This window comes from Natrix helvetica (assembly GCF_964273705.1).
Source record: "Natrix helvetica genome assembly, chromosome: 2".
In the NCBI taxonomy this organism is placed as follows: domain Eukaryota; kingdom Metazoa; phylum Chordata; class Lepidosauria; order Squamata; family Natricidae; genus Natrix; species Natrix helvetica.
Genome location: NC_138552.1, coordinates 210,004,222 through 210,026,801, shown reverse-complemented (window position 1 = coordinate 210,026,801; position 22,580 = coordinate 210,004,222). Strand labels below are relative to the sequence as shown.

The 22,580-nt window shown below is 34.9% G+C and overlaps 1 protein-coding gene across 10 annotated transcripts in view; it reads right to left on the bottom strand.

The window, feature by feature from the left end:
- The window catches only part of ARID1B (AT-rich interaction domain 1B), a 425,150-nt gene that overhangs the window by 316,424 nt on the left and 86,146 nt on the right, over window positions 1-22,580 (bottom strand). For all 10 annotated transcript variants that reach the window (XM_081944091.1, XM_081944094.1, XM_081944097.1 and 7 more), the window contains exon 3: window positions 3,708-3,845. In XM_081944091.1, coding sequence (XP_081800217.1) covers window positions 3,708-3,845 — 138 coding nt within the window. The remainder of the gene's footprint in view (window positions 1-3,707; window positions 3,846-22,580) is intronic.

Genomic DNA, 22,580 nt, shown 5'->3' with positions numbered 1-22,580 from the left:
AAAGCATGGGAAATACTTCTGGCAAAAGGATAAAAAAATGAGGAATTACAGAAAATTGCCACCGTGTCATCTGCCTCTCTGTGGAAGATTCTGTTACTTCTTAGTTCTCTCCATAAATACATGTATCAATCAAAATGAGGAAAACAGATCCCTTATGTTTTATCATGTTACAGATATGCAATATACAAGATAGAAGTATTTATTTTGTATGGGATTTGAACTATTTAACAAGAAAACTTTAGTCACAATGTGATGTATGCATTTTATGAGCAGTTCCAAATACATTATAGCCGAGTACCCAATATAAACTACATTTTCTTATAGTTTATAGCTGAACACTTGTAAAGAAACAGAAAGAGATGCTGCCATCAGTTAGCAGTTTTACAAATGGCTTTAAATTGCATACAATGCCCAATACACTCTGCACATTGTGACCTAATTTAAGATTTGGGAGCTGACTGAAAATTTTGTTGCTGTTTCAAAAAACACAAAAACTATTTATGTTCTGGAATATAATAAGCTTGTGGATACTAGATCATGAACATTTAATCAATTCCCTACAAATAACTGAACTTAGTATGACCCTCAAATGATTATTTCTTCAAATATAATCTTGCTATTCTAGATTTGACCTGAAAACATTTGTCAAGTTTTATGTTTTTCATTATGAACTCACAGTTCAGCATGTGCGTTCCCTTTAGATAAGCAAAAATATATTCATGAACAGTGGCGAACCATATATAGCGCTGCCGAAAGAAGGCTGCTAAAAATATTAAGTCATTTTGTATGAAATCTCAGTATAACATACTTCAGTTAAAACTGGGAAATACATACATACATATTGTTTTAAAATTACTTGGAGGAACACATGATCAAGTTTAAAAGCTTTCACTTTAAGTTAATAAAAATAAAATAGTGTTGCTTTGTACTGTATGCTTGGGGGGTGGGGGGATTCTATATTCCAAAGTGTGAATTCCAAACTCACACTTCCTTCTGGCTTTAATTATACCTCATTATACATTAGTATCCACTTCTAAATTAGGACCCACTTCTGGAGTGCATAGAGATGTAAAAGTTGTATCAATCTGCAACTCTTAAAGCAACTGTGTATTTTTCTGGAATTGCACAGCCACACTGCAGTCTGGGAAGATAAACAGCTGTGTTAAAGAGTTGCAAGAGCTGCAACATTCTTATTCATGAATGCTTCAAAACATCTGATGCACCTTTCTATATAGCTCTATAAATTTAACGTAAAGGTAGGCCTTGACTTATGACCACAACTGAGCCCAAAATTTCTGTTCATAAGCGACACATTTGTTAAGTTAAGTTTTGCCCCATTTTATTATCATTCTTGCCATAATTATTAAATGAATCACTAAAGTTGATTAAGTTAATAACATAGTTGATAAGTGAATGTGGTTTCCCTATTGACTTTGCTTGTCAGGTCACAAAGGTGATCTGACCCGGGGAAATAACAACAGTCCTAAGTATGAAGCAATTGTCAAGCATCTCAATTTTGATCACATGATCATGGGGATGCTGCAAAGGTCATAACTGTGAAAAACGGTCATAAACCACATTTTTCAGTGTCATCGTAACTTTGAACATTCACTAAATGAACTGTTGTAAGTTTGGGATTAGCTGTATCCTATAACAGACAGCTTCATATTATTCATTCATTCATTTATTCATTCCACTAGCTGAATACCCATGATCCACTACAAAACTATGCGATCGGGCCTGATAAATGGACACTTACAGCTTGAAAATTAATGAGTAGTTACCATCAACCTCTCCTCTCCCCTTCTCTCCCTCAGGCTTGCCCCACAGAAGCCTCCCATATCCTATCCCCTTCTCTCCCATAGCCTTGCCCCACAGAAGTGTCCCCTATCCTATCCCCTTCTCTCCCTCAGCCTTGCCCCACAGAAGCCTCCTATATCCTATCCCCTTCTCCCCTCAGGCTTGCTCCACTGAAACCTCTCCTATCTTATCACCTTCTTTCCCTCAGGTTTGCCCAACAGAAGCCCCACCTATCCTATCACCTTCTATTCCTCAGGTTTGCCCAACAGAAGCCCCACCTATCCTATCCCCTTCTCTCCCTCAGGTTTGCCCCACAGAAGCCTCACTTATCCTATCCCCTTCTCTCCTCAGGCTCCTCTCCAAACTCCCAGCCAGCAGATTGGATGAGTATCATGCTGGCCATGCCCACGTCCACGTCCAAGTTTTCAGGTTGGGAGGGGGAGTAGAATGTCTAACCCTTTAGCATCAGTGTGTGTTAATAGTAATATACAAAGTACTAATACTCTGATGGTCTTTTTGAAAAATCCTTTGTTACCGAGGACCTAGAAGCCAAGAGGAACATATATGCCAAATTTCAAGTTTGTAGGCTTACAGTTCTGGAGATTTTGTAATTCCTGTGTGAGTGTTTTCGCGTTTAGATAGATAGATAGATAGATAGATAGATAGATAGATAGATAGATAGATAGATAGATAGATGATAGATAGATAGATAGATAGATAGATAGATAGATAGATAGATAGATAGATATGGCTGCCCATCTCACCAAGTGATTCTGAGAAGTGAACATTTTTTAAAAAAAATAAGAATAATTACAATAATGCAAACATTAAAATATCTAGGAGCTAAGAATAAATTCTATATCATAACCCCTAAATTAATTAAGAACTTAAACATTTTATTTTATATATTTGTGTATTGCACTATAATTTCATGAAAATATAGATATTTCACATTGCCTTCGCAAGTATAATCTCACACTCTGCCACTAATTTTCAGTGCAGTGGACAGTCTCCCTTTAATATATATTACAAAACTTGTAAAAAACATTTATGTAATTCTTACCTTCTGTAAGACAAACAACTAGCATGTAATAACACTGTTCACTATAATGGAACAGAAAGTTTTGGTGATTTCTGGTAACAGGAATTGTGGACAAATTCTACCACCACAGAAATATGCTGTCAGTCGGAATAGATACTTTAACAGTTTACTCAAATGTATTTATGAGTGCGTAATAAATATATAAAGAAATAAAACAAATACACAGACAGCTGTAGAGGTCATTGCCTATACTTGGTATTCAGCTGTTCAGTACTCTTAGAATGCAAATATAAATTGACTTAATTCATGTTGGATACACTCTATTTTATTCATTTTCCTGTCATCCTGGTGCTTCAATTATTTCTAGAACCATAATGGAGCTTGGTTTACCAACAAATTTATTCCACTAAAAAGAGCAAAATATCTCCAATATAATGAGTCACACTTAATAGGACATCAGTGGAGCCCACATGTACATTTTATTTTTTTAATGAAAAAAAAAAGCAATTAGAAATTCCTGAATACTTTTCAGTGGTTTTAGTGGTGCCTAATGATATAGATCTGATAGTATGCATGAATATAATAGAATGCACAGTATCAAATTTATGTCATTGGACACCATGTATCAAGAAAACAGGCAAGTGGGAGTGATAACTTTTGACAAATATAGGGAAATCAGAAGTATCACTCTGATCCAAAACCCAGGGCAAATTATGTGATATAAGTTAAAATGAAAATAGCTGCTTGGTACAACGGGAAAAGCAGGTCTTATTTCATCAATTAAGACTTCTTTCATCAATCCTCTTTTTTTAATATATGATTTATCACCAGTGTTCTAGTCTTGAAGAATTACTGCTGGGCTTACCTGCTGCGTCTGGTACCTTTGCTGGGCCTGGGAGAGGTACTGAGTCTGAGGAGGCAGGTGCTGAGGTTGTGGTTGCTGGTTGTAATATGGCTGTTGGCAGTAACCAGTTACACCTTGTGGACCATATTGAGATGGCATCTGTTGGGGGGGGGAAAAGCCAATACAGTTAGGAATTGAGGACAAAAATCTATGTGTTCAACTCCTAAAGATCATAAACATAATACCAAATGCCATGGTAAGAAGTCTCTCCCAATGGAACGAGTTAATTTTAAACTTTCAATAAGTTTTAGAGAAATATTATTATAGTATCCTTAGATCAAAGGATATACAGGAGAGTTAGTCTTTTGAAAAATCAGTTAAATGATGTACATTTGCAAGTCCATCCAGCTGCAAAGGGGAAGGATAGCACATATTTATAGATATATGTTTTGACTGGTATTTTAACAGTTAAGAATTAAAAGGATGTGTAGAAAAATGGAAGATGGGAATAATCACAGACATCCCCCCAAAAAATATACATAGAAGCTATAAACCATAGAATGAAATTCAGAAAGACTAAAGCAACTGAAAGGTAAAAACAAAAAAAAAAATGAAAACTGTGTTAAAAAGGACCAAAGCAGAAACTAAGTAAAGAGAGATTTAGGTATAATATGGCTAATACGAACAAGTTGAAGTTTCTGGAACTAGATACTTATTATCTGGATACCCTGGTCATCTCAGGGAACTGTGAACCTTCTACCTTCTTTGAAGAATCAGTGGGAACATTTAGACTTGTCAGAGGATTGGAGGCAGTCAGATATTGTTCTTAAGTTGAAAAGAGCATGAAGATGATCCAGGTAACTACAGACTGCTTGACGTGAATAACAGACAAAATTATGAAACAGATTATTAAACTGTCAGTTTAAATACACTAAGAAAATAATGCATCACTCTTTAGTCAGGATGGGCTTATTAATAATAAATTAAGCCAAATTAAACTGATCACTCTTTTTGATAGTGTACTAGTTTAGTCAATCAGTGGGATGTGGCAGATAACTTGCGTTCTGCAAATCAGGCAAAAAAGTTTGATATTCTAGTACAAAAGATATCAAATACTAGATGATTTGTGCTAGAATTAGATAGATTCAAAGTTGATTGTACACCAATGACTCCAAGTCAAGTGGAAAGAATGTGTTAAACAGTGTAACTTAGAGGTTTGTGCTATTCTATATATCTATAAATTACTGGTTGTAAAATATTATAAGATTGTAAAATATTATTATTAACTGTAGATAATACAAAGGTGATAGTAATACTTTAGAAGACAATATCAAGATTCAGGAAGATGTCGACAGTGGATAGGAAGCAGTAGGCATATGAATTTTCGAAGTAAAGTCCTTTTTTGGAAAAGAAAACGGCAACTAGGACATGGCAAAAAGAAGATGGAACAAGCATAGGGAGCAGCAGTACAAGTAAAAAAGATGTTGAAGTCTTGGTGGATTGAAAACAGAACATGAAAATCAAAGAGTGCTGAAGCTGCAAAAAAGGAAATGCAATTTGACCAAAATCATATTGCATCCAGTTCTGGGCATTGCATTTTAGGAGTGATATAGACCAACTGGAGCATATTCAAAGGAGAGTGACCAAAATGATAAGGACCTAGGGAGAAAAAAACAAACTTGTGAGGAATAGCTAGAGAAAAACACGTACAGTTAGCTTGAAAAAGAAGAGGGAAGAGGAGAGAAAAACATGAAAGCTGTTTTTTTAAAAATGGAATAGCTGTCATGTAGAAAATAGGGTAGACTTTTCAGTTATTAAAGATAAACCTAGAAACACAGGATTTAAATTACCCAGGAGCAGTTTTAAACTGGAGATCAAAAAGAATTTCGTAAAAGTAAGAGCTATTCAAGGTGCTGAATTCTCCTTGGTGGAAAAATTTAAACAATAATTAAAGTATGCTATCTATCAGGGATTTGGTAGTGGATTTCTTCAATGGGCAGGGTGTTAAATTGGGTGATATCTAAGTTTACACCTCATAATTTTATAACCAGGTAACTACTATACAGTATTATAAGTAAATTCATAATATTTGGTCAATAAAATTGACAAGTTGCCAGTCCTTCAACTGAATAGAAGGCGCTTCGTTGTATTTGCAGATTCCAAGGACTGTTTCCCAACCACAAAATCAACATTACTGAACCCAGATTTCCTCAACAGCACTGAAGCAATCGCAGAGGCCTTGATTAAAGCCGCAGTAGTGACAAAGAGGACTAACTGGCCTTTTCATAAATACTACAGCCTAGCGAGCTCCTGTCTGGGGATGTGGAATTTGCTGCTGCACTGAAGGAAAATATTTTCAAGCTCTTAAGATGCCCTCCAGACAAAACATCCTGATGGTGCTGGATCTGCCAATAGTCCAGACCAGGGATCTCCAACCTTGGCAACTTCCCAGCTTTGCTAGCTGAGGAATTCTGAGAGTTGAAGTCTACAGGTCTTAAAATTGCCAAGGTTGGAGACCCCTGATTCAGACCATCACAATGATGGTAATCATTGAGATAAAAGAAATGGAGAAGAAAAATGAAATCCAGCAATCTTAGAATAATTTTTATCCATGAGGATTTCTCCTGCTGGTATAGCTATGGCAGTTGAAAAGAAATTGATGTAAATGCCAAATAATGCCTTGGACATGCATGGTAAATTGGAAATAGTTTTTTATCCTATGGAAGTTCAGGAACAGAATACAATACAATACAATACAATACAATACAATACAACACAACACAACACAACACAATACTATGAATGATGCCCTGTGCGGGCACAAAACCTCATGATGGTGTGGTACAGAAAGCACAAAGATCAAATAATGATCTATAATGACATACAAAATCTTGAAAGAACCATTTCTCCACCTCTTTTACAGTGACAGTGGTCTTAAGTTTTCTTTTTGTAAAAAGGAGTAGGTTTTGTGAAAGGTAATATGCAAAACTGCATCAGGGCTAACTTAACCAAATTCAAATTTGTTCTCTTTTACTTTCAATATTAAATAGCAAATTACTTCAACAAGTTCATGTGTCTTGCCTGAATCTCTCCAATTCTTAGTTAGGTAGTTTTTGGCAGGGGATATGTGAATATTCATATTCCCTATTCCCTTACCTTGACATTAAAACAATTTTCAAGGGTTGATTCCAAAAATTAACTCGGTGAACAAAACTGCTTTCCGCTCATAGTGTTAAACCCTTAAATCCTATTGCAATTATTAAATACTTGATTAAACTGTTAGTATATCAAAAGAAAATTTGTCTCACCTTTCCAGAATTAAATACTGGTATGTTTGTTTATTTGATTTTTAAACTGCTTTTATTTTTGATCAATTCAAGGCAATAAGGATACCTAAGCTCCAGAATTGGGTTCCTACCAGTTTGGCCGAGTAGGTAGTAATTCGGACTGCCATGCCCCTGAACCAGTTCTATTGTCATTGCCACCATCTTGATTTTCAATTCTGCACATGGGCAGAAGAATCCGCATTTCAAAAATGTAATCCCCCCCCCCTTTTCTAAAGTTGTGCACATGAGTTGCGGGCATGCACAGACCTTTTAAGGTGCAAATGCATGCCAAACCGGCAGTAATGCCAGCAGCAACCCGTGCTAAGCTCCCTCCTTCTCCTAGTTTCTCCATAACTGGTTCTATAACTAGGCATACTACATATTTCCACAAGATTTAGAAATTGGATGGTTACTTTCTAAAGCATTACTTTGCAACTTGCAGAAAAATGCAGACAAATAATTTTTAAAAGCAAGATTATCACACATTTATTTTTCTTTCACTGCAGGGAGTTTGGATTGAGATCAGCAGATACCAATGTAGCAGCAGATACCTACTGGCCAGGTTGCTCAAGACCTTGCTCAACCCGCTGATTTGTGTCCAGAATGCTGGTACACATAGTTGTTGCTTAACAATGGCAATTGCGATTGATAACTCTGTTGCTAAGCAACACAGTCATGAAGCATGATGTCACATGATTATGCCAATTTACAATGGCTGTCTAATTAAACAAATCCTGCACAGTCATCTGTTCCAACTTCACATGATTGCCATTTATAACCTTCTGCCAGCTTTCCTATTTTTCCTATTTGCTTGTTGAAAGCTGGCAATGAAAGTCAAAAGCAGAGATCATGTGATAGTGGGACACTGTAATTGCAATTGCTAAGCACCCAAATTGCAATCGCATGACTGCAGGGACACTTCAACAGCCACAACTACAAGAGCCAGTAGTAAGTATCCTTGCTGAGTACTGAAACTACTAACTTCCGAAACATGCCTGTTGGAATGGAGGAAAGGCCTATTTAGTGCAGCATCCCGGCTTTGCAGCCTGCAAGTCCTCTTTACTGAAATCCGAGTGGAAAGCAATAACTTTCTGGGTAGGCTGGCAGAAGAGATTGCAAATGCTGATCACATGATTTCAGGTTGCTTGGCAACAAAGTGCAGAAGGACCAACTTATACGACCAACTGATAACTTTCTGTGCCAGCTTCCCTGTTGAGTTTGCTTGTGGGGAGTTGCCAGGGAAGGTTGCAGGTTATGACCACGCTAACCATGGCTCACTCTAATATTACAATCATGATCACGCGGCTTGGGGAATGCTATGACAACCAAATTTTGCAGACCAGTTGCAAATTCCCCCTTGTTGGGTGCCACTGCAATTTTGAATGGTTGCTAAAACACGGGTCATAACTCGAGGACTATATGTATCACCTCTATTGTATCATGCCCATTATTATGCAAATGAAATAATAATAATATGTTCCATAAATAATCTTTCTCAGTGCTTATTTATTAGTAAAGCTATTTAAGAAGCCTAGCTGAAGCAAACTGACATTTTTTTCCGATTAATCTCCCTTCAACCATGCACTTTAGATTTCTTGCAATTTTATATCAGTTCCGCCATACCTTTCAGCGCTGCTCCAACCTGTTTTCAACTTCCTTCGTTACCAGGAACATACTAATGGACCATATGCTTTTGGATGACATAGCTTTGACTAGGGGAAAATTCAGTTTTTCTAACAACTCATTATAATGTGGATGAATGAAATACCAATTTTACTACAGCAAAAAGTATTATACTAAGTGTTGCCTGCTTCTCATTAACAGCCATTTAATAGTCTGTGCCATCACTGTTGTGGGCACATAGTTCTTCCTTATATAACTAATGCTTCAACAAATTAAAGTACCTCCCCATCCCATTAATCTCACTTGTTTTTTCTTCCAAGATTGCATTATTTGGCAATGCAGAAATGCTTTGACTCCTGAAGTATACAGCACTAAAATAAGTAAAGTCTAAACACTCCCTCACTGAAAATCCTCCCTCCTATACTGTTATGTGTCCTCGGCCATCAAGTAGGAATGATTATACTGGTAATGGATGAGACTAACATGAGACCAATAGCACACACAGCTATTCCCATCCGAACAAAAATGTATTTGGATTTCTGTAGTATAACCTCTTGTATTAATTTATACTCTCACCCCACCTTCACAAAAATGAAAGCAAAAAGAAAAGTCATTTTATTTTTGTTATTAATAATAAATATGGGATGCAAATAAATACAATATATTTATTTATTAGAGATGCAAAGTGGCGTGGTGGCCTAAAGGTGAAGGCAGTTGTCCTCCCCTCGGAAGATTGAGAGTTTGATGATCCTAGGCAGCGGCAGGCATTTCTCTATCAGGGGGCAAAGAGAAAATAACTGCTGCAAAGTCTACTAAGGCGTCAGGAAGGCCAGTAAACACTCAGCTCCACCCCAAAACAAAGGGATTACAGGGTCATTAAAAATTTATTAGAGATACTGAATTATGTTTTATTTGCTCTTGTATATCTATTTTTCTGGCTGCAAGAACTATGTTATTGGTTAGCTTAGAAACTCTAATGTTTCTTGTTTGATAGTAAATAAAGTATATGTACATTTCAAAATCTAAGGGACTGGTTTGGACAAAACTCAGCAGCACTTTTTCATGTGGTTGTTGAAAAACAATGGGATCATCAACATGATTGCCAACGTCCAATGACGGATATGGCACAAGAAGTAGATGATATGTACATTAATTATCATCTATCGGAAGGCGCATACTGTCAGATTAAAGACTGCAAAATAAATGACTCTAGGTAAAATAAAACAAATGTGTACTATTAGTTCTTTTGAGAATTTAATTTCTTCATTCTTTCAAGATATTTCCAACCACCATCTTTTATTAATTTTGTGAGCGGGTAGGGACATATTTATTTTTTCATTTCCACAATATGAGAAAAACTAGTGATTTGCCTTTCAGTGTTTAAATGTTGCCTTTTGAGTAATCATCTGTGATTTCACCTCTATGGGAATTCTTGCCCTGTTCCACAGTAAAGCAAAACTTTTACCATTACTTTCGTTCTGAAGAATTTGCTGAACTATCTTCCAAACCAGGGGATATCGTAGTACAATGCAAGATTAACAGCTAGTAGGAAAGAATTATGAGAGCACAGCACAGCACTGAGATAGCATACAGTAACAATGCTGAAAGACCATTGAGACCAAAAGTTTTTTTAAAAAAACCAAAGCAGGAAAGATAGGAATAAACAGAAAAGGCAAACTCACAGGGGGCATAGGCAAATCTCTATCAAAGACTACTCCTCAAAAAGTATTTGTATTTGCTAACTATTTTATTAGTTGTGTTCTATGATTTTTGATTTTTAATGTTTTTAATGCTTTCATGTTTTTATGCTGTAAGCCACCAGTCATTGAATACGAGATGGGCAGCAAATAAATTTCATAAATAAATAAATTTCTTACATACGTACATACATACATACATACATAAATAAATAAATAAGTAAGCTGACAGACAATAATGGCTTAAGGTACCTAGATGGCAGAGTAGTTGCATGAGATTATAACATTCTAATTCTAATATAATCATTCTTATCAACCATCTGGTAGAAAGATCTTTGTTTTATCCAAAACAAGAAATAAACAAGTTTGGATCCTTACAAATGAAAAAGTCCAAAAAGAATGCAGTAGTCCCTTTGTGTTAATGTGGAAAGACTGCTCTAAGGGAGTGGCCTGTTTTTAATATGGAACTTGGTCCTTAGTCATGTTCCATGCCGCATAGCGACATTCACCAGCATCTTGCAAGCCAATCATCACACCATTGTAATATTTTTAAAATTATATTTTATTAAGCGTTTTTGAGAAAGGAGGGGGACCAAACAAACAAGGCAAAAAGAGAGAAAACACAATGAATACCTAACATAAGTTAAAAAAAAGTATTTTTATCCTTGTAAAACATTCTTATTTTAAAAACGATAAATCACTATTAAAATCTAAGCAACATATAAATATCTATCATAAAATGACATTATATGTTACAAGAAACCTACATTTATCTCTGGCAGAAGGCCATACATAGAATTAAAGTCCAAATTGAGTTAAATTCTGTGTCAAAACTCATACTTGGAACTATGAAATTACTTTGGACATCAAGGCATACTCCTACAACTTAATTTGCCATTGTTCTACAGGATCATTCCTTGCAACATTAATCTGTTATTTCATAATCTAAACCACCTCATTACTGAATGTTACAACTGCCTCTTGCACATCTAGGCAGCAAATAAAGAAATGACAATCTCTACAGAAAGTGTTGCTATTTACAAGCAAGTCTAGTAAAGAGGTTTTTTTATTTTATTTTACTGCACAGAAACTGAGGGTATATGAGAAATACCCTTTAGGTATGTTTCTATGTTTCAAATGCAGCAATGCACTTAAAGAGTAATGATTCAGCTGGTTCTCAGCTTCAGCATCCATGATTGTTGGAAATCATGACCCTTAACTGATCACTTTTCCGCACCTTGGGAAACCAAAACCTGGAGTGATTACATCAGTACAGGTTCTCATGTCAAGCTCTGTTAACCCTGAGCCTGTTAAAAGGTAGATTTTTAATTTGCAGCAGTATTAAACATAGCTCTCTAGGGAGATCTAGGTATTGACAGGATAGAAATAGAAAACTCTTCATACCAGCACATTACATATTTAGTATTATCTGTCCAACACACTGCAGGTCGACTTTAATGTGTCTACGTTGGAGAAAAGGTATAACAATATACTATCACACAGCAAACCCTTGTGATTTGGAGGAGCCTGAGATTCTAGCCCTTTGATCTTTCTGTAACAAATTGCATCACACTCTCATAACTCTGTGTGTTTGCATATGTTCCACCTGATAAAATAATGATTTTAATTGCTTTATGTTATCGGAGGATATTTTTAATGCCTCCAAAAGAGTTGCAAAATATGTTAAAATGAAATGCGCTCATGTGGCCATGGTGAGCGCAAGACGACATTTTACAGTAACCTGGAATTACTTTATGGGCTGTATTATGGTTGATATCCAAACTGGAGTTTTTAAGTAATGTAATCTTTTAACCTTTTCCCAATTTAATAACAAAGCCTCCCTTATATAATGTCTTCTAAAATAACCATATGCTTTAGTTCCCTTACACCATAAAAAGCATGCCATCCCAACAATAAATCATGACCCTCTACATTCAATAATCTAGAGTTTTTTAGTGTTATCCACTCCTTAATCCACATCAGGTTTGTTGCTTGATAATATAACTCCCAGTCAAGTAAGGCCAATCCTCCTCTTGTTCTGGCATTTTGTAGCAACTTAAGTTTTATTCTTGCTTTTTTCCCCGTGCCAAATAAACTTCAAAACTATTTTATTTAGATCTTCAAAAAAGTCCTTGCCTAATCTGATTGGAATTGTCTGAAACAGGTATAAGATCTGGATAAAATGTTCATTTTGATTGTAGAAATTCTTCCTATCATTGATAGTTGTAGTTTTTCCCATTTCATCAAGCCAGTCGCAAATTTGTTGCTTTAGTCTAGTATAATTGTCCTCCTTAAGAGTACTATATCTAGCTGATATCCCCAAGTATTTAACCTTGTTTGTGATTTGAATCTGTAAAGCTTCCGTCAACTCTTCCTTTTGTCTTAATGGTATGTTCTTTGTCAAAATCTTTGTTTTGTCTTTGTTTATTTTCAAGCCTGCTACTTTTCCGTACTCCTCTATTCTTTCTAACAATTTGGGTGCTGTCTCTAGTGGATCTTCAAAGATAAAAACTGAATCATCTGCAAACGCTTGTAACTTATATTCTTCTTTTTTAATTTTCATTCCTTTTATTTCTGCTTCTTTTCTAATCTTTCTGTTTAAGACTTCTAATGCTAAGACAAATAGTAATGGTGATAGTGGGCAACCTTGTCTCGTACTTCTCTTTATTTCAATAGAGTTTGTCAGTTCTCCATTTACCATTATCTTTGCTGTTTGTTTATGATATACCATTTGTATAGTTTGAATAAATTTCTTACCAAAATTCATCTGTTCTAATTGTAAAAACATAAATTGCCAATTCATGTTATCAAAAGCCTTCTGCGCATCAAGTAACATCAAAGCCATTTGTTTTTTTGGGATGGGCCTCATAGTATTCCAAGGTATTCAAAATCATTCTCATATTGTCTTTAATTTGTCTCTTTCGTAAAAAAAGCCATTTTGATCAGAAAGGATAAAACTATTTAGGTACTTTTTAAGTCTCTCTGCTAATATAGATGCAAATCTGAATTTAATAAAGAGATTGGTCTGTAGTTCTTGGTTTGTGTTAAGTCAGTCTCCTCCTGTATTTGTCTTTTCTTTAAATTTCTCTTCCTTACGTAATCTATTATTAGACCTGTAATAATAGCCTTCATTGTACCCCAAAGGTTCTGCATTAATGTATCTTCTTTTCTATTTTCTTTAAAGACAAAGGCCAATTCTTTTTCCATTTTCTGTACAAAATCTTTCTCTTTCAATATGGTAATATTTAATGTCCATCTAGATCTTGTCCTTTGGCCCTTCCATTTGATAATTGGATTATGATCCACCCAGGTGCTTGATTCAATCTCAATTTCTTGTACATTACAAATCAGTTCAGTTGAGGCCCATATCATATCGATTCTGGAAAATGATAACGTCTATTTGAATAAAAAGTATATTGTTCTTCTGTAGGATTTCTTTCTCTCCAAATATCTTTCAAATTTGTTTCATCTATCATCCTGAAAAAGGATTTCGGAAGCAATTTTCTATTTAACTTTGTTGTTTTGTGTGCTTTGTAGTCCATGTTCTGGTTTACAATGCCACTGAAGTCTCCCATCATACAAATATCAGCATAGTCCAAATCAGAATTTTTTTTGTGGAGTTTTTTGTAAAATTCATCTTGTTTTTCACTAGGAGCATAAATTGCAATTAAAAGTATTTTTTTAGTATTACCCATAATTTCTACTATCAAAATTCTTCCCTCTTCATCTGTATAAATTAATTTTGCTGGAATATTATCTTTAATATAGAAGATCACTCCTCTTTTCTTACAGTTCACCAATGTAGTAAACATTTTTCCAAGCTTTGGTTGTGCTAATAAATATTCATATCTCTTTTGAATATGCACTTCTTGTAGGCAAATTATGTCAAATTTTAGGTTTTCTAATTTGTGAAATATTTTCCTTCTTTTGTTTGCTGAGTTAAGTCCATTTATATTGATTGTGATCATTTTTCTTTCCTCTATGTTTATACTTTATATACAGGATTTATAGCTCGTTGATCTGGGTTTTCGTTGTTCTCTGAGATTTACTCCACCCACCGCGCCTTCTTCTTTATCAATTCCGCCTACAGCACCTTCTATCTTTTCAATCTCAATTATAGATGCCTCCAGTAGTTGCACCAATGATTCTTCTTTTCCAGTTTTCTCATCTGTTTCTCTAAAATGTTCTGCATAGAAAACTTCTGCCTTATCAATTGTGTCTATTCTGTATCTTTGTCCTTGCCATATAAATAATAGGCCTTCCGGTATGAGCCATCTATAATTAACCCCTTTTTTAATCAGAGCCTTGGTCAAAAATTGATATTCTCTTCTCTGTCACTCTTCTCGGAATTTGTTTCAGAACTACAATCTCCTTACCTTTATATTCTAATTTTCTATCTCTCGTTTTCTGTAATATTTGTAATTTAGTTGCTTTCTTAGTAAATCTTACATGGACTTCCCTTGGAAGAGCATTTCTCATTGCATGCCTTGTATATACTTGGAACGCTTCATCTATGCTGTCCATCATCTTCCATCATCTTCTCTTGGGATATCTCTAATACATTTATCAAAATTTCAGATATTATTTGTACTAGGTTCTCTCCTCTTTCTTCTTCTATGTTTTGAAATCTTAAACCAGAGATTTTTTTTTATTGGGAATTATACCAGAAATCTACAATAAAGACTTGAAATATTTGATTATAAACGTTTTAACAGCAGCTAGAATCGTATTTGCAAAAAATTGGAAAAATGAAACACTACCAAAACATGGAGGAAGTTATTTGAAAGATAATGGAGTGTGCTGAAATGTGTAAGTTGACATTTGAAATCAGAGAACAACAAGATGAGCAATTTTATAAAATATGGGATTTGTTTTATCAGTGGTTGGACAAAAAAACCTGGAAATGAAAAATGCCTTATTCATGTTTGTAATTGAAGGAGATAAGTGATAATACAATTATGTTGTTAAATAGATTAATAATGATACAAGGTAAGACTGACATACATATGAATTGAATAATTTAGAATACTTTGTTTTAAAATGAAGGATAAGGATAATAATGAATCTGTATACATTTAATAGATGATTGGTGATATTATGTATAACTCTAGGTAGTGATGTATATTATAAAGATATCTTGTTGCTGATAAATAGTTCAATAAGGAAGTAATGAAAGATTGGTATATTTATGAAGTGAGTATTTAGAATACTTTGTTTAAAAAGGACTAATATTTTTGTTTGAATGTACAAGGATAACAATGAACATAAGCATACTTGATGGATGACTAGTGGGATTATGCATAATTAAAAGTAGTGATATATAAACATAAATAGTTGGTAAATTCTTTTATACTGTAAAAATAATCAGAACGAGATAAGTGATTACATAAAGGTATATTGTTATTAAACAGACAATCAAGAATGCAAGGGAATTAGGTTTGTTGAAATAAAAGAAATATTAACTGTAATTGAATATATGATGTACAATGAAAGTGAAGTATCTAGTCATATTAGATGGAAAATTTGTAACTGTATATGTAACTGAAAATATGGATACACAAAAGCTTGTAACCAAACGACATACTGTATGTAATTGATGAGAATTTTTTATGTTGTCTTTTATGTTTAAAAAAAAAAAACCAAATTACAAATACAAATATCTATTAAAATAACAAGAAAAAGTCAAAAGAAAATTAAAAACATTCTAACATGCACATAAAATCATTAAATTTATATAAAAATCTGTTTTAAAAATGCTATTGTTATAATATACCATGAGATCTATACTGAAAGGAAACATATTGCATCACTTTTTAATTGGTAGAAAAGACTGCTTTTCAAAAAATGGATAAAGTATCCATCTCTCAAATCCAGTTCTTAATATACACTGTAAAAGTATTTTTGCCATTTTTCAAAATAATTTACTCTGGCAGATGCTCATGCTCATTGTACCTCAAAAACATTTAAGATGTTACATTTTATGAAATTTCATGAGCTTACAAAAAGCTTATGCTTTTAAATAAAATTTGCTAGTTAGAAAATGTGTTACCATATTATTCCAAATACTTTTGCTACTATAGACTAACAAGTTCACCATTCTCTTAATGTCTATTTTTTTTACATAATCCAAGATAACAATATATTTATATTTGAGTAAATTAGCCATAAATCTATTTATATCTTAAAACACTGTTCAAAAAGTGCCAATAACTTATAAGCCCGAATCATAGTCAGTGCCTTCTAATTTTTTTGGCATCACCCACAAAAAAAAAAAAAAAAATCTGATGTCCACCTTCTCAAATACATTATTGAATCCAATAAACTCATATTTTTGATGTATCTTTTCCTTTTGAGGGAAGATTGTTGGAATACTTATAGTAAAGTTATATGAGCTATTTTTAACTTGGAACAAAGCATTTAGAATTTGAAACAAAGTGTTCCAAGCCCATTAAACAAAACTATCTATTTTTTCCAGCATTCTTGCGCCTTTAGCTTTAAATCCATCATAGCACAAAGACTTTGCATTCAAGATGTTGGTGAACATTAGTGTGCTATATTGGTATTCACAAAAGATTTCTATGGAACTAAACCAAGATTATAGGTTAGGGACCCCCAAACTCTTCAGCTCATCAACCTCTCATGAAATTTCAGATTGTTCATTGACACCCATACATTTATTATGTGAAAATAATTTAGTAAGTAATACTACTTTAACTAATAGTACCACAAATAATAACCATAATCCTAGTAATGACACAAGGAACAGTTGTTTTCATTGATGATGTTGGTGATGCTAGGACTGAGGAAAAAGAATAGGAAAATACCAGAACTTGCTGTTTGAAGTTGAACACTTATGGAATAAAGTAATCCATTGTTATACAAATAGTGACTGGGGCCCTTGGAGCAATACCCAGAGAACTTCTTTGGTATCTGGAAATAGTGAATTTAACCTGAACAACCTAATTTTATAAAACACCAACATGCTTCTTCAAGCTGTCTATATTTTTAGATGTTATCTTCATAATTCTTAGTTCTATGGTTAGGATGCTAATTACTATATTGTCACCAGTCAGCCTGTGAATCTTAACTGTAGATTACTGACAAATAATAATAGCAATAATAATAACTACATTGATGTGGTTGTGAAGTTTGAATGCTCTGAGGAGGATGACATCTATGTCAGAGGTTCACTGATGATATTAACTAGTTTGGGTAATGAAATGTCTGTAAGAAAACAAGCAAACTCAGAGAACACCAAGGACCCCTCATGTTAACCCTGAGCTACAAAAATTCTCCTTTATGAATATAATTTACAGAATCCCATATTGCATACATCATAACATGTGTCAATAAAGACAGTACTAAGTGTTGGATTTCCTGGATATATAGTGAGAAATGAGCTACAGGATCAGGACACATACAAGCACACACAGAGACAGAGGGAGGGAGGGAGGGAGAGAGAGAGACAGAGACACACAGAGAGAGAGAGAGATGATGATGATGACGACAACGACAACGACAACAACAACAACAACACCTGCCAATGGCTAAGAGAAGGAAAGTTGAAGAAAGAGATTCTGGCTGCATAAGACCAAGTTTTAAGAACAAATACATACAAAACCAAAATTAAGATAACAGCAACAGATAACCAATGCCACCTCTTCAAAGAAGCTAAGGAAACAGTGGTATAATTGGCTATTGCAAGAAGATCTCACAGACTGACTACAAATAGCAACATGACAAAGTAGCAACAATGGTGCATTGAAATATGTCCAAGAAATACCATTTGCTTGCAAACAAAAATTAGTGGGATCATAAACTAGAAAAAATGATCAAAATGGAGAAATTAAAGTGCCCTGGGATTTTAGAGTTTAAACAGACAAGCAACTGCCACAGAACACCTCAGACTTAACTGTCAATATTGATCGATCTAAAGTGATGCTTATTGGGGCAAAATTTCCCCATTTCATATACACATCAATAAGCTCTGGACTGTCTGATTTTCATTGAAGAAGATTTTTTTATTGTGATGGATAATTTAAAGAAAATGGCAACTCAAACTCTATATACAGATGAAAAATTCATCTTAGTTATTAAGATAACAAACAACTCCCCATGCACATTATTATTTTTTTGAAATACATCATAATTAACCTTCCATACATTTTAACTTTTAACTTTCTCCAGGTCAAATTACCAACTGATGGTGTTCTTTATGACAGACTGCTATAATGCCTTCTCTTGAAATAATAAGGCCCCAAAACAAATATCCCTGAAGGAATTATATACAGAGCAAAACTTCATCATTTCAGTTCACCATTAGTTAAACTTTGCAAGATGTGATTGTTTATTTTTCCTATTTCTTATATAGAAAGTGAATGTTAAATGTACGTATATGCATATATAAACACAGAAACAAACAAAAAATACTGCTAAAATTCAATATTGCAGATGATTTAGCTGTAAAGTCCATACAATATACTCCTGTGTAATTATTCAAAGTAACTGTAGTATGAATATGTTTCTCATGTCAACATATTTTCGATACACTGAATTTATAAATAAGTTTGCTAGTTTTCATGGTGAGATTCAAATAAATGAATCTACTACAAGAAACCAGTCAATCATTTCTATGAAAAAGTAATTTCTCTCTCCATGAAAACACAACTACATTGTCACGAACTGATAAAAACTGTCTGTGACAAATACTGAATGTCATTACAAACTATTTCTTTTTCTGACCGAATGAACAATAATACTTGTTACGCCATGCATTCATAAATAAGGATATCTGACCACACTGTCATTTCATAAATGGAACTTAATTTTTTTAAAAGGAGATAATGTACCTCACGAGCTGCTGATATAGGTTGCTCCAAGATAACATCTGTGAGATCCAAAATTTCTAAATCTTCAAGACAAATTTCTTATAAAATCAAGCACCAAAACCTTTAGCCAGGGACATTTTCACTATTCTGCAAAACTAAGAGATGGTAACTGACATCTGAAACAGCATCCAACTCTTGATATAATTGGTTTTGAATTAACTAGCTTTCTTTACATTTTTGTTTTGGTTTTCTAAGAAGTTAAATTTCACTGAGCCCAATAGGCCTTACTTCTCAAATAAACAAGTACAGTATTTTTAAAAAGCATTTAAAGCTTGATGCTGGAAATGTAAAAAGGTTTATGGGTCTGTCTGTGGGAGTGTATCTGTGCCTGTGTGTATTAAAGGTAAAGGTGCCCCTTGCACATATATGCTAGTCTTCCTGACTCTAGGGGGCAGTGCTCATCTCCATTTCAAAGCCTAAGAGCCAGCACTGTCCAAAGACGTCTCCAAGGTCATGTGGCCGGCATGGCTAAATGCCAAAGGCGCATGGAAAGCTGTTACCTTCCCACCAAAGGTGGTTCCTATTTTTCTACTTGCATTTTTACATGCTTTCAAACTGCTAGGTTGGCAGAAGCTGGGATAAGTAACCGGAGCTCACTCTGTTACACAGCGCTAGGGATTTGAACTGTAAAATGCCGACCTTGCTGATCGACAAGCTCAGCATCTTAACCACTGAGCCACTGCGTCCCTAATACACCGTGTGTTTCTTAGCAATATGCTAAAGGTATCAGGATTTCCATGTATCCAAAAGTATCTGGCATCTTCTCCATGCTACAAATAAAATGTTATCCATCTTTTTAATGGGTGTTCTTTTAATTCACAAATTGGTTAAGCAGTTGGTATATGCTGTTACATTCACAATAAAAGAGTTCATTCTCAATTACAGATAGTGTTGAACTCACTTACAAGCATGTAAAAAATTAACACACAAGTGTATAATTGTAGTTTTATGCTCAAGTACCCTAATTATGCACTTTAAAGCACATTCAAAGGAGCCATTGAGGGCATTCAATACCTCAGCTGTATGAAGTCTACAGAACACTTTCTAACAAGACAGCTGTATAAAAAAGAAATAAAGCAAACTTTAAAACTGCATTCAAACAAAGATGAAACTCAGAAAACAAGATTGCATTGTACTTCCAAATAAGGATCCCAGATCTCTAGGCCATCACACTATACCCAAGCATGAAAAGAAATCAAATTCTCCCCAGAACAAAAAATGCTGAAGTCACAATATGGCATTTCCAAGAATATACTTGGAATTATATTCTTCAACATTTGCAGCATATTAAAAGTTTCAGAATTACTTTTCTCTGTGAATTTTGTATGTCACAGAAAGAATCTTCCCTAAAAGCATTTTTTGAGAAGTTGCTATATTTTTAATCATTGATTAACACTGGGGATATTCAAAAGAGGATATTTTTATTTCCCTAATAGCTCAAATCAGGACACAGATGATGTGGGATCAAGTAGATCTGAATCCTTATCAAACTAGTATTCAACAAAATACTCAAGAGCAGCAGTCAAGGCAACCAAGACATCAGCTTGAGCCTTCTGTTTTGTTCACCGTTAAAAACTCATATTAATCATTCATATTTTATTTGAGAGATAATTATTTCTAGCAGAGAGCAATTATAACTCAAACGCACACAAAATGTTTATAAATGGATTTCCTTTTTATGTGCAGCCTTCAGTCATTAAATCCAGCTACTGGCAAGATATGGCTGATTTTTGTTAATCTTGGAAGCTAAATTGAATTGTACTTGAGTACTTGGATGGTACACCAACAGGAAATGCAACTCAAAAAAAAATCTGGAAAAAGCACATGGAAAACCACTTCCATGCTATTGTGGTAAAAAAGCTCAACAATTTTCTCTGTCATTGGAGTCCAATGACTTGAATTGAAGAAGACTGGGCATTTTATAGATAATAAAAGAAATTACATGATGAAAAATCAAATGTTTCTTTTCCAAACAGCAATTTTAAATACCCTCCCTACAAAAGAAAAAAAAATGTAGCAAAAGAAATTCAGTATTTTTTCACTTTTCAGAAACACTAAAAAATGTCTTTATTGTTATTTTTTAAAAATTGCAAATACAAGAAGGTAGAGACTAAGGTTTTCAGTTGTATAGGTAGTTCTTACAACATTTCATTTAGTGACCATTCAAAGTGGCAATGCCACTGAAAAAAGGGTGACCATTTTTCACACTTACAGCCGCTGCATCATTCCCACGGTTACGTGATCAAAATTCAGCTATTTGGCAACTCACTGTTTCCTCCCTTAGATGAGCAATATGAATGTAACTAAATAGTTCACTCCTAGCGGTTGTTTCAGCACATCTTATTTAAGAAAATACGGGGGGAGGGAGGAGCTGCCCTATACTTGATTCAGTTATTTGCATTAACCAAAACTCTTTCCCATCATTTGCCACTTCAGAAGTTTCTGATTGGAGGAACATATGATCTTCATATTTTGATACTAAGATGTGATTATTCCTTAAAGGCTACTTTTCTACCAAGCAATCCCGAAAAGGAGTTTTTATAACTGGCAATGTTTTGTTGTATTACACATAATAACTTTTTGCCTCACTATTTAAATATGTATAAGAACCAGTTTAGTGTAGTGCCATGATGGTGAACCTATGGCACATGTGCCAGAAGTGGCACGCAGAGCCCTCTCTGTGGAAACCTACGCCATTGCCAGCTGCTCTTCTGGTTTCCGGCATGCATATGCGCATCAGCCAGCTGACATTCGCATGTGCGGGAGCTCTGGAAACCTGAAGACCATCTGGTCTTTGTGTTTCTAGCGCTCTGGCGTGCATGAAGGCCAGCTGGCCGGTATGCATGTGCATGCCGGAAACCCAAAGACTAGGTGGCTGGTCCGTGCACACACACGGGCCAGCTGGTCTTTGGGTTTCTGGCGCTCCAGTGCGCACATGTTCCGGTGCACACACATTCCGGTTTGGGCACTCAGTGTTGAAAGGGTTCCCCATCCCCTTACAATATTGCTTACAACAGGTGTCTGTAACTTCTAGTCCCATCCTAGACACAAAGTCAGTTGGATGACCTTGGGCCAGTCATACATACACTCTCTTTCTACCCTATAAAGGAGACAATAGCTAACCACTTCTGAAGAACCTTGCCAAGAAAACTTTTGGGGCATCTTCCTGCATTTTCCAAAAGAAAAACTATGTCAGCCCTCATGCTGGCAGAAATGGCGGCTTTTCTGTGGCGCCGCTATACTCCCGACCTCCACAAGGGCTTCCTTGGCAGGGTACCCATCCGGCCGCTGCCAATGCCACACCCGCTCAACTATGCTTACACGCACCAATGCTGCTGGGGCTGCCACCAAAGCTCTTTC